Below are 13,948 nucleotides of genomic sequence, written 5' to 3'. Positions count from 1 at the left end.
AGAATTACGAGCTTTCGCAACTGGCAGTTGCTTCGTCAGGAAAGAGGGAAGGAGAGGGAAAAATGAAAGGATGTGGGTTTTAAGGGAGAGGGTAAGGAGTCATTCCAATCCCGGGAGCGGAAAGACTTCCCTTAGGGGAAAAAAGGACAGGTGTACACTCATGCACACACACACACACACACACACACACACACACACACACACACACACACACACACACACACACATATCCATCCGCGGATGGATATGTGCGGATGGATATGTGTGTGTGTGTGTGTGTGTGTGTGCGCGAGTGTACACCTGTCCTTTTTTCCCCTAAGGGAAGTCTTTCCGCTCCCGGGATTGGAATGACTCCTTACCCTCTCCCTTAAAACCCACATCCTTTCATTTTTCCCTCTCCTTCCCTCTTTCCTGACGAAGCAACTGCCAGTTGCGAAAGCTCGTAATTCTGTGTGTGTGTTTGTGTGTTTTGTTCATGTGCCTGTCTGCCGGCGCTTTCCCGCTTGGTAAGTCTTGGAATAATTGTTTTTAATAAACAACATAATGATTTACATTAAGCCAACGGGCCTCATCAGTTTGCCACTGTCCTTCTTTCATTCTTCCTACGGCCCTCCACCACAGAGTGTGTGGTAGGCATCTTCTTTGTGCCATACTGCATTGTCGGCAATTGTGGCTGTGTGACTACCCGGCAAACACTACCCCATTTGATAGCTGCCCTGATGTTATCGTTGACATGCTTGTCAGTTGACCGGAATGCCATTTTTCGCGCAGAACGTGATTGTCCGGACATCTGTTGACAGTTCCTATGATTATAAGGTGAATTAGACACAAGATGGGGAAATAGTGGTTGTTTTTTTTTTTAAATTTTGGACACCAGTGTATCAGTTAAATCACATTCTGACATTGAGTAACATGAGCAAGTTGTGCAGTCTCTAACCCCTACACTGTGGATGTGACTGGGGAAGCTTCCATAATAGAAAAAACATCCTTCTCATAGAGTTTAGATATCATCTGTTGCATGTGCAATCAATAAACCATGAGCAACCTAACAGGTTGTACATTATAATACTCACAGCCTCTTTGCCGTCATTTTTCTTCCCATTATTCTTTCCATGCATTGTATGCCTTTGCTTAAATCTCTGGTCATATGCGTTGAAATTGGGGAGTAGTAAATATCCATTAGGTGTTGCTTTTATTGTGGGGAGGTCCATGTACTTGTTTTGTAGGAGACCTCGGCATGAACAGTTATCTCCATATTTGTATTTCAATGGTCATATGAAGAAAGCAGAGAAAACTGTGGCAAGGTTGCCCTCAGTGAATCAATTTTGCGAAATGGAATTCAATATTTCAGTCTTCTCTTTATCACACACTATTTCAGAACTAACATCATCACTGAGTGAAAGTGATTCATTTACAGACTTTAATTAAGATGATAAGTTCTTGGATGATTCATCAAATAAGCAAATATAATTTTACATTTTAATTAATGGAACACTTTTCTCTCAGATTGAAGTCTTTCTCACTGATCTGAACTTCATTCAGCTTTTGCTTGTCAACAAGACTGTGACGTTATTTAAATCTATGATGTTATCATGGCAAATTTTCATCGTGGCTGCTGAGTGAAGTGGTGCTGTGCTTAGAACTCTGGACTCATTGATTTAAGTTTTATCCATGATATCCTTAAACCAATTATGGCAAGTGATGGGACAGTTGTTCTGGTAAGAAAACTGCTGGTTCCCTTCCCTATTTTTGTCGTATCCAAGCTTTTGCTCCAACTCTGATAACATTGTCATCACCAAAATGTTAAAGTCTAGTTTGCAATCCTTTCCATCTCCCTTCCTCCCTTCTTACATCCTTCCTTCAAACTCGGCTGTTGAACTATGTCGAGTCTTTCCCATCCAACACAACCTTGCTTAGCTACCATGTGCCTGAAGCATATTGTACAATATTAATGAGATTATTCATTGGTACTCCACATTTGGAGCCCAAAATCAGTGTTTGGAATAGAAAACCAGTAATCTTTTATCTGATTTACGAGGGTCAGTCAAAAAGTAATGCCTCCTATTTTTTTTTCTACGTTTAATTGTCAGGAAATTTAAATGCAATTACATAGGTTGAAAACCACAACATTGAGGATCATTTTGTCATTTTTCAATGTAATCTCCGACCATCTCTACAGTTTTGGTCCATCTTTGAACAAGGGCATGTATCCCAGCACGGTAAAAATCACAGCTCTGCTTCCTAAGCCATTGACGCACGGATGTTTTGACGGCCTCCTCATCTTCAAAATGAATCCCACGATGAGCTTCTTTTAGTGGCCCGAACAGATGGAAGTCTGATGGTGCCAGGTCAGGGCTGTATGGGGGATGAGGCAAAACTTCCCATCCAATTTTGACAATCTCGTCAGAGGTGTGACGACTGGTGTGTGGTCTTGCATTGCCATGCAAAAGAAGAACATCTGCCATTGATTTTGTTGGGCGAGCTCGCTGAAGATGTGCTTTAAGTTTTTTGAGGGTTGTGACGTATTGAATAGAATTTATTGTGCATCCCTGCTCCAAAAAATCTACCAGAATCACACCCTCTGTATCCCAGAAAACTGTTGCCATAACTTTCCCTGCCGATCGCACAGTTTTGAATTTTTTCTTCCTCGGTGAGCTTGTGTGACGCCACTCCATTGACTGCCTCTTTGATTCGGGTTCAAAAAAATGCACCCATGTTTCGTCCCCGGTTACAATTTTTTTCAGAAACTCATCTCCCTCCAAACGGAAGCGCTGCAAGTGTTGGGAGGCTATTGTTTTCCTTGCCTCTTTATTCTGATCGGTTAACATTCTTGGAACCCACCGTGCACAAACTTTTGAGTACCCCAATTGTTTAATAATCGTGATCACACTGCCTTTACTAAGAGAAATAATGCGACACACTTCATCTGCAGTCACCCGACGGTCACCACGAATGATGTCATCAACTTGCTGAATGTTGTGTGGAGTCACTGCACTCACCAGCCTGCCGCTCCGCTTTTCGTCAGTCAACGGTGTTTGCCTTTCAGCTTCCTTACAACGACGAACCCATCGTCTAACAGTGCTGACATCCACTGTCGCAACACCATACACCTTCTTCAGTCTTTCATGAATGCGTATGGACGTTTCACCTTCTGCATTCAAGAATTCAATCACACAACGCTGTCTCAAACGAACATCGATGTCGGCCATCTTACAAACTTCTGCTGTGCTGCCACCTGTTGACACAGAAAGTTACTACTGCAGTGGATTGCAGAAGAAGGTTTGAGGAATGGTGCCAAATTCAAATTTTTCACTTAACTTAATTTTTTTAAGTAGAAAAAAAATGGGAGGCATTACTTTTTGACCGACCCTCGTAGTTGCAAATCCTAAACAAATATGTCTTTTATCTTTTTTAACTTAATCTGTAACGTGTACTGTCAGTTATTCTACAATTCCCTTACAGGTATTGTTTCCTCTTCTGTATTAACTTGAGATGATGCTCTTATCAGCAACTTTCTCCCTAATCTAACCACATTTGTTGCTATCAGCATCACCACCTCCACACCGCTGTGGAAATATTTTGTTTCTCTCACAAAGCATATCATTGTCTTAATGCTACTGCCCCTACCTCTTAATCGTCCGACCCCCCCCCCCCCCCCCCCCACCCTCCCCACCCCTTACTTTCAATAAAACTTGTCTTGCCAATGCCTATGACAGCTCAGTCCATCTCACCTCTATAGAGAGGGTTCCTCTTGAAATAAGAAAAGATGTTTGCCAGTTGACACAGAATTAGTGTTAGGTCACTATGTCAACATGGAGGGCTCTTAAGTGCCACCCAAGATGATTGGGTGCTGATGGAGATTCTATCATCATCATCATCATCATCATCATCATCATCATTTAAGACTGATTATGCCTTTCAGCGTTCAGTCTGGAGCATAGCCCCCTTATAAAATTCATCCATGATCCCCTATTCAGTGCTAACATTGGTGCCTCTTCTGATGTTAAACCTATTACTTCAAAATCATTCTGAACCGAATCCAGGTACCTTCTCCTTGGTCTGCCCCGACTACTCCTACCCTCTACTGCTGAACACATGAGTCTCTTGGGTAACCTTGCTTCTCCCATGCGTGTAACATGACCCCACCATCTAAGCCTGTTCGCCCTGACTGCTACATCTATAGAGTTCATTCCCAGTTTTTCTTTGATTTCCTCATTGTGGACACCCTCCTGCCATTGTTCCCATCTATTAGTACCTGCAATCATCCTAGCTACTTTCATATCCGTAACTTCAACCTTGTTGATAAGATAACCTGAATCCACCCAGCTTTCACTCCCATACAACAAAGTTGGTCGAAAGATTGAACGGTGCACAGATAACTTAGTCTTGGTACTGACTTCCTTCTTGCAGAAGAGAGTAGATCGTAGCTGAGTGCTCACTGCATTAGCTTTGCTACAACTCGCTTCCAGCTCTTTCACTATGTTGCCATCCTGTGAGAATATGCATCCTAAGTACTTGAAACCGTCCACCTATTCTAACTTTTTCCTCCTATTTGGGACTCAATCCGTTTATATTTCTTTCCCACTGATATTATTTTTGTTTTGGAGATGCTAATCTTCGTACCATAGTCCTTACATTTCTGATCTAGCTCTGAAATATTACTTGGCAAACTTTCAATCGAATCTGCCATCACAACTAAGTCATCTGCATATGCAAGACTGCTTATGTTGTGTTCACATATCTTAATCTCGCCCAGCCAGTCTATTGTTTTCAACATATGATCCATAAATAATATGAACAATGGTGAAGACAGGTTGCAGCCTTGTCTTACCTCTGAAACTTCTCTGAACCATGAACTCAATTTACCGTCAGCTCTAACTGCTGCCTGACTATCCATGTAAAGACCTTTAATTGCTTGCAAAAGTTTGCCTCCTATTCGATAATCTCGTAGAACAGACAATAACTTCCTCCTAGGAACCCAGTCATATGCCTTTTCTAGATCTATAAAGCATAGATACAATTCCCTGTTCCACTCATAACACTTCTCCATTATTTGCCGTAAGCTAAAGGTCTGGTCCTCAACTAATACAACAATACCTGAGAAGATTTTACCCACAATGCTGATTAAAGAGATGCCTCTGTAGTTGTTACAATCTTTTCTGTTTCCATGTTTTAAGATTGGTGTGATTACTGCTTTTGTCCAGTCTGATGGAACCTGTCCCGACTCCCAGGCCATTTCAATTATCCTATGTAGCCATTTAAGACCTGACATTCCACTGTATTTGATGAGTTCCTACTTAATTTCATCCACCCCAGCTGCTTTATTGCACTGCAATCTATTGACCATTTTCTCCACTTCCTCAGATGTGATCATCATTCCTATCCCATTCTACCTCGAAATCTAAAACATTACTGATTGTATTTTCACCTACATTGAACAACTCTTCAAAATATTCCCTCCATCTGCCCAAGGCATCCACAGGATTCACCAGCAGTTTTCCTGACCTGTCCAAAATACTTGTCATTTCCTTCTCACCTCCCTTTCGGAGACTGCTAATTACACTCCAGAATGGTTTTCCAGCAGCTTGACCCGTAGTCTCCAACCTGTTTCCAAAGTCTTCCCAAGATTTCTTCTTGGATGCTGCAATTATCTGTTTGGCTTTGTTTCTTTCTTCAACATAACTTTCTCTGTCTACCTGAGTTCTAGTATGTAGCCATTTTTGATATGCCTTCTTTTTCCTTTTACAGACTGCTTTGACTGTGTCATTCCACCAAGTTGTTTGCTTCGTCCTACTTTTACACACTACTGTTCCAAGACATTCTTTAGCCACTTCTAGTACTGTGTCCCTGTACCTTGTCCATTCCTTTTACAATGACTGTAGTTGACTACATTCAACTAACTGGTACCTTTCTGAGATCGCTGTTATGTACTTGTGCCTGATTTCCTTATCCTGAAGTTTCTCCACTCTTATCCTCCTACATATGGACTTGGTTCATGGTGTGGGTTCCTGTAGTCATGTCCTAGTTCATGAACCATGGGGAACGTATCAGTGGCCAAGTAAGTGGTCCCAACAGTCGGGATACCAGTTACTTTGGAATAAGGCTGGGCATCTTGGACGTATTCTGAGGCATGGTCACCTTTGTGCTCATACGGCAAAGACTACCAAATCCACCGGTTAGTCCCTCAACCGTTAGGGGTAAAACCCAATGGGACTCGGGGCAAGTAAGGCTAGCAACCTGCTTCCCTGGTACTTTAAATATGATGCTGGCAACATTCAGAGCAAAATGCATCGGACCTATGGAGGTGATGGAGTCCCACCTCTAACTGACAAACCAGAGACTCCTAGGATATGACTTGGCAAACAAATGGTAATGAGATGGTGAGCTATTAATATGAATGGGGGCTACTCTGGGAAGAAGGTAGAGCTGGCAGAGGTTGCAAGTAAGATGGGGCTGGACGTTTTAGCTGTTAGTGACATTCAAATAAGGGGTGAGAAAGAAGAGGAATTGGGAGAATACAAGGTCTACCTGTCAGGAGTCAAAGCAGGAATAGCACAATGGGATGTAGGGCTTTACATCAGGAAAGAAATGGAACCCAGCGTAGTTGCAATAAGGTATGTAAACGAACGACTGATGTGGATGGATTTGACAGTGTCTAGCAAGAAAATTAGGATTGTGTCAGTATATTCGCATTGTGAAGGAACAGATCAAGATAAGATGGATAGTTTTTATGAGGCACTCAGTGATGTAGTTGTTAGAGGAAAGGACAAGGACAGTGTTCTGCTCATGGGGGATTTTAATGCCAGGATTGGAAATCGATCAGAAGGGTATGAAAATGCTATGGGTAAATTTGGAGAGGATATGGAGGTCAACAGGAACGGGAAACAACTCTTGGATTTCTGTGCCAGTATGGGCTTAGTAATCACAAACTCCTTTTTTAAACATAAGAACATTCACCGGTATACTTGGGAAGGCAGGGGAACCAGATCTGTCATTGACTATATAATAACAGATCAGGAATTCAGGAAGGCTGTGAGGGACACACGTGTATTCAGGGGATTCTTTGATCACACTGATCATTATTTAATCTGCAGTTAAATTGGGATTGTGAGGCCGAAAGTGCAGGAGATTCTATACCGGTAAATTTTAATGGTCTACTATTGAGTGAGGTAGCACAGTGGTTAGCACACTGGACACACATTCAGGAGGACAGCAGTTAAAATTTGTGTCCAGCTACTGTGAATTAGGTTTTCCCCAGTTTCTGTAAATTGATCCGAACAAATGCCCAGATGGTTCCTTTGAAAAGGACATGGCTGACTTTCTTAACTATCCTGAAATCTGAGCAGTTGCTCTGCCTCTAATGACCTTTCTGTTAACAGGATGTTAAACTCGAATCTGACTCCCTTCCTTTAATGGCCTACTTCAGAGAACATTCTTGGTGGGTTTTCCATCATGTAAGAGACTTAACATTGTGTGTATCATCATCAGTTTGTAGTATGTGGAAACTTGTTTCAGAGTATCGTCTAGCTTGATGCCATCCTTATGACTGTAATGATATCTGTTCTGTTGTTAAGTATTTCTTTCCCATTTCCTCACCTCAAAACTTATGGATACCCCAGCTGTCTGCATCTGCCATCTGCCGTACATCTCTGTCCATTACTTGTCTTCCTCCTCATTTATTCTCACTTTATTTTTTTTTGTGTCACAGTATTTTTTTAATTTCTAATGACCACATTGCTTTCCTTTGGTTGTGTTATTTACTCTAGTACCAGCTTTCTCACCTTTTCCTTATTATATTTACATTTTTGTCTCTCTGTACCCAGTTGATATTGTACCTAAATTGCCATGCACCCTATTCCTCTTCAGCTGTGTCTCCCTTGACCAAATGGCCTCAGTGGTGAGCACTTTGTTTTCCAACAATTTCTTCTCTTTTGCTGAATGTTTGGCTCTGCTGTGATATCTGCTTCCTCCTAGTAAATCCCCCCCCCCCCCCCCAACTCATTGATATTCCAGAATGAACTTCTTGTTCTGAAGCGAAGTGTGTACTGATATGAAACTTCCTGGTGGATGGAAACTCTGTGCCAGACCTGGACTCAAAACCAAGACCTTTGTCTTTCAAGGGCAGTTGCTTTACCAACTGAGCTACTTGAGATGACTTGTGACCCTTTCCTCACAACTTTACTTTCGTCATGTCCTGGGTTTGAGTGCCATTCTGGCACACAGTTGTAATTTTCCAGGGAGTTTCACTTTGAAACAGTTTGTCACTGCCTTAATACATCATTCCATACTTTGAAGCAACTCCTCTTTTTTCTTTATCTTCATGTACTTACTACACTTTCTAAGCAATTCATGTTGTTGTTGTGGTCTTCAGTCCTGAGACTGGTTTGATGCAGCTCTCCAAGCAATTCATATGGTGTGCTAAATATAATGATGACAGTGACTTTTCATTAATCCTTTTACCTTCTTGTTTGTAGGAATATGATATTCCAGAAACTCAGTTTGAGCCAGATCTAAATCCACGAGCACCATCTTTAACAACTGTTGTTATAGGATCCGATGATGAGGATGCAGAAACTACTGACAAACCAGTTGCCACTGCACCCGTTACAGAAGTAAGTTAAAGAAAGAATCAATATTTTCTAAGAAATATTTATGCTTGTATTTTGTTTATACTAACTTACGCAATATTCTGTTTTGAGATTGACGTGTAAGTCCTCTACATAAGAACTGTAAAATGTTGATAGATAACTTGTCCTCTTCAAAAGTTTATGGACAAGCAATTGTTAGTCTTGCCTGCATAAAAATATGTCTCTTCTTGTCCCAAGAATGTATCCCATCCAGTATGGTGTCTGCTTTTTCAGTATTAGGCAAATGTATGAAGTCCAGGTGGTAGGAAATATTTTAAATCCATGATTTATATCGAGTCATTGATACTTAATAGATGATACATTTTTAACAAGCATTTTATTCTTGACTCGCACTTAGTAATTGTTCCATTTTGATTAATGTGTTGAATATAAAAACTGTTTCGTAGTCATCTCAATTTCAAATTATGCAGGTCACTGAATAGTGATGACCTGGGTCTAGAGGCTTATAGGACAGAAGGATGTGTTGGATGGAGAGTTCCCATCTATACAGTTTAAGCTCACTGGGTTTCAGGGGAAGGATTCAGATCACCTCGACTGTGAAACAACTACAGAAGTGAATCACATTGTTGTAAGTAGAACTTAGCTGTCCCTCTATGGGATTTCCCCTTGACCTTAGTTACAGGGCTACTTATGGACAATCATAAAAATGTGTCTTTTGTTTTCATTAGCATGATCCTATCTAGTGCAGGGCCACCTTTTCAGGATTTGACAAATTTTATTTTGTTATTTAACTTTATGGTCAGAAGCCCTTGCTGATACCACAGTTGTCAAGGTAACCCAAGGGAAGGAAGCAGTGTGTGCCACCCGTCTGTGAATTTTGTAAACTTTATTCAGTGTGTGGTTGTATTTTAACTTGGATAAAATAATTTTGGGTATTGGGCTGCATCATTGTAAACTACTAAAACAACTAAATTGTCAGGATTTTGCCTGCGTTGGACAGTTTGAAGAGGTTATCATGGAGGGTGTGGCTGTATGGAACGCTGTTGCCTGTGCTACCTCCATGGTGGCTGATTGGAAGGCAACTCTTAGTGGGGGACTGGTAGAAGGTAACATATCAGCTGCCCGTTGTCTGTGCCATTCTGGTTAATGATTGGTTGGCAATCTCTCCTTGGTGATTGGAAGGCAGTAGCAAATCAACAACTTGTGTCCAGGAGGTAGTTTTTTCCTGCAGTGAGGCAGTAGGTTGCATGACTGCTCTCCTATTGCCACTGTTTATACCGTTAAACCTCGGTCAAGAGCTGCTGCTGGCTGATGAACACATGTGGCCCCTGGGCTAGAATGCTGGCAGCCAAGCTGTAGGTAACTTGCAGCCATCCTACCTGTTCATGTTGTTAGGGAGTTTCATTACTTCAGTGGCTCTCTTGTGGTGGCTGATGTATCCGTGGCAGCCTTTGAACAAACTCCGCAGTTTCTGTGCCATTGCACCCACACTTCTGGCTGAGGTATTCATCATATGGCTGTATGGGCAAGCAGGAATACACAGATTTCATGAGTACCTCAACAGCTTACATAAGAACATACAGTTCATGCTAGAATTGGAAAAAACGAGCGATTCCGTTTGTGGACGTGGGGGTCTACAGAACATTTAGGGGCAAACTAGGGCATAATGCCTATGGGAAACTGACCAACACGAACACTACCCACACACAGATTTGCACCACCATCCAGCACAAAAGAATGCTGTGCTATGTATGCTGACAGCCCAAGCTCGCTAGATTAGTGATGCCAACAACATACAATATTAACTGAACAAACTCAAAACAATATTCTGTATGAATGGATACATCAGCAGAGACATACAATGGACTATGAGATACAGAAAAGGCAAAACAGACAAAGGTACAGAAGATACCCCTCCTGTTGCTTGCATAGCTTATGTGAGAGGTGTTAGCAACTGTGTAGGCAAGACACTGCATCACACAGTAATCGAAGCTGTATTTCAGAGTGGCTGTAAGATCTGAGACTTGTTGAGGTCTACTAAGGGTCCTGTGAATGTTCTCTACACTGTATGTGTCTATGAACTTCGCTGTGAATCCAGCAAGTCTTTGTTGGTAAAACCTGGAGACCCATTAGCACTGACATTTCGGAGCATGAACATTACATATGACTGTGACATAACAACATGTCAGTTGTTGCAGAAAACCACCAGGAACTTAGCTGTCCTATAAATTTTCAAGGACCTCACAAGCTTGGTTGGCAGCTTGGAGTGAAGCAACAGAAAATAAGAGAGGTTCTTGAAATAATTAAACTCTCTAACAACATGCACGAGGACGATGGGTACCTACGGCCTGGCTGTCAGCGATTCGGGCCTGGCGGATCAGTGTTCACCATCCAGCAGCAACACTTGACCCAAGGTTTAACAGTATGAACAGCGGCTGTGGGGGAATTGCCATGCAGCCTAAACATCTCACAGCAGGAAAACATTATCCCCCTGGATGCAAGCTGATGATTTTCTATTGCCTTCCACTCACTGACAAGAGATTGCCTACTAGTCACTTAATAAGTTGGCACAGGAAACAGCCTACCAATATGCTACCTTCTACCAAATACCCACTAGAAGTGCTTTCCAATCAGCCATCAGGCTAGCACAGGCAGTAGTGCACCGTAAGGCCGCTCCCTCCATAACAGCCTCTTCAAATTGTCCAGTGATATCTCAGATATAGGACATTGGTAGTCACCAGATAATGAAATCACTGAATGTAAAGGAATGGGAACTCCAGGTAGGAATATCAACAATGTAGGAAAAGATAAACTGCTACTTACTGTAGAGATAACACACTAAGTTGCAGACAGGCACAATTACATACGCTTACACACAAGCTTTTGGAAAAAGAGAAATATACACCATTCATTCACCCAAGCAAGAACACCTCACACACACACACACACACACACACACACACACACACACACACAAAAACACCAACTCTGGCTTTTTGGCCCAAGCTGCCAGAGATGGCAGTCATGCGTGTGTGTGGTGTGCTTGCTTGTGTGAATGAATGGTGCATGTTTCTCTTTTTCTGCTGAGGCTGTATCCAAAAGCTTATGTGTGTTATTTTTACAGTAAGTAGCAATCTATCTTTCCCTGCTTTGTTAGTGTATGAAGTAAGACATTTACCAGTATACAGCAGTAAACCACCCTGAGGAGGGCTGCAGCAAGTTGGTTGAAATGTCAGCAATTTAGGTGTTTTAGTAGTTTACGATGACGCTGCGCAATACCCGAAATTGTTTTATCCAAAATGACACCAGCTGTGGAAGCCTAAGAACTCATATCATATTTTGACTGGTTGCTATCTTAGTCTCTGAGGCGGAATTTGGAGTCCAGCCTGCATGTGCTGTTACAAGCGTGGGAAACTGCATGAAAACCTGCCAGCCCCTGGTCGGTAATCTTGTGTGTAGATGTGGTCTGAGTCTGGTACAGCTCCCTGTCTCACAAGCTAGCTTGCTGCATGTTAGTCTATATGAGCAGGTGCCTGTATAAATTGGTATATTGGATGAATATGAAGTAAAGGACCAAACTTATAGGGATGACAAGAAAAAAACAAAAATGTTCATATCAACATGTCTGGAAATGGAGAATTAATGCAATAACACAATAGTGCTTACACATTGCTTTAGACATTACATAGTATTAATTTCTTACATTTCACAAAAGATGTTCAAAGTAGCCAACATGTGATGCTGTGCAGGCATTTACACGTCACATTGGTGATTGCTTCACTCTTTCAAATGTTCCAGCCTGTAGCCAAATAGTGTCATAGGTGCTATTTGAGGGTCTGCACATCAACAACTGGTTCAGCAGACATCCTCACCAGTTAAAATCAAAGGGGTTTCAGTCTAATGATCAAGATGATTGCGATGATGTGAGGTGTTGATAAATGATGTGGAAGTGGATTGGTGCTTCATTACACATCAATTACATTACTTGTCATATTCATAAAAAGCACATCGTCCAGCAAAAGGGGCAGAGTATTCAGCAGGGATTCTGCTTTTATGTGTTCATTAAGGCTTTGTGAATAAACAGATGGTCCATGTAGGTGGTCACCAATAATCCTTTCCCAAACATTTCTACTACATGTACATCTACATTTATATTCTGCAAGTCACTGTTTCACGTATTAATTGAATCTCTGATTAAATACCCCATTCTTCTTTTGATCTTCTCTATAACCTCCTTCAATCCTATCTCGTACTGTTGAGCAATATTTAAGTATCAGTCTAACAAGGGTTTTGTAAGATACTTCGGCAGTAGCGTGACTAAACTACTTGAGGTTTCTTCCAATGAATCTCAGTCTACCATCTGTCGTACATGTGATTAGTTTTATGTGGCTGTTCCACTTTAAATCACTCCTTTAAGATTACTCCTACATATTTGATCAAGATAGCAGCTTTTAGTGATCATTCTGCAGTTATGTACATCACATAACAGTGGGTCTTTGCATGTATTTATGAACAATCATTTACATTTTTATAATGTTTAGGGTCAACTAACAATCCCTGCACCAAGGGTTGATCGTCTGCAGATCTTTCTGCATTTCATTACAGCTTTCTAAAGTTACAGCTTTTCTGTGTATGGTTATAATTAAACTTTCGCTACTTGAGCCTGTGTAGAGGGAAAACTGTTTACCATATGGATACCCAACTTAATAGGAGTGATGTTCAGACTGTATGCTGCAGGCTTTGTGTTGTTAGCAGTGTTAGTGTCATCACTTACTATTAGGCACCAGTACTTGTATGTTAATGTAGGGTTGAAACACAAGTAGTGCATTATAGTGCAAAGGTTGGTCTGGACAAAGTGTGCAGGGCTGTACAGGTAAAGCTGTTTTATCAAAACAACATCAATAGTGCTGCTGCTGACTGCAAGTTTTGATGCATTAAAGAAATGAGGAGAGGTTGTCTTTCCACATCAGGGTTGAAGAACGTGATTCAGAAGTTCGAATTAACTAGTGATTTGGAATTGCTCCTGGGAGAGGCCAATGTCCAGATGTGTCACAAATTGTTGAAGAAATTACTGTTGCCATGGCGAGAGTGCTGGAAGCAATGTGCGATCTTCAAGCAGTGCATGAACTGAATCATGACAGCAGAACATTTCACAGTCCGCTATTGCTTTGGGCAGCAGTAAAGTATTCTCCTGTGCTGTACCATGTTGTCATGGATGCAGATGATCATCACATTGAGCAATATTTATAACCTGGAACATGAACATGGTATGCAATTAATAAATGTTAGCCTCTCATGTGGACATTAAAATGTGTTTCTTTCAATGGTTTGTCCATTATTTCTTTTCCACATGTTCTTAA

At 41.4% G+C, this 13,948-nt stretch overlaps 1 protein-coding gene across 6 annotated transcripts in view; it reads left to right on the top strand.

Moving 5' to 3' along the window:
* The window catches only part of LOC126267009 (TP53-binding protein 1-like), a 287,951-nt gene that overhangs the window by 78,439 nt on the left and 195,564 nt on the right, over positions 1–13,948 (top strand). For all 6 annotated transcript variants that reach the window (XM_049971777.1, XM_049971775.1, XM_049971780.1 and 3 more), the window contains one exon: positions 8,475–8,612. In XM_049971777.1, coding sequence (XP_049827734.1) covers positions 8,475–8,612 — 138 coding nt within the window. The remainder of the gene's footprint in view (positions 1–8,474; positions 8,613–13,948) is intronic.

The sequence above is a fragment of the Schistocerca gregaria genome, chromosome 4, assembly GCF_023897955.1.
Source record: "Schistocerca gregaria isolate iqSchGreg1 chromosome 4, iqSchGreg1.2, whole genome shotgun sequence".
NCBI lineage: Eukaryota > Metazoa > Arthropoda > Insecta > Orthoptera > Acrididae > Schistocerca > Schistocerca gregaria.
This window is presented reverse-complemented; position numbering and strand designations above follow the sequence as displayed.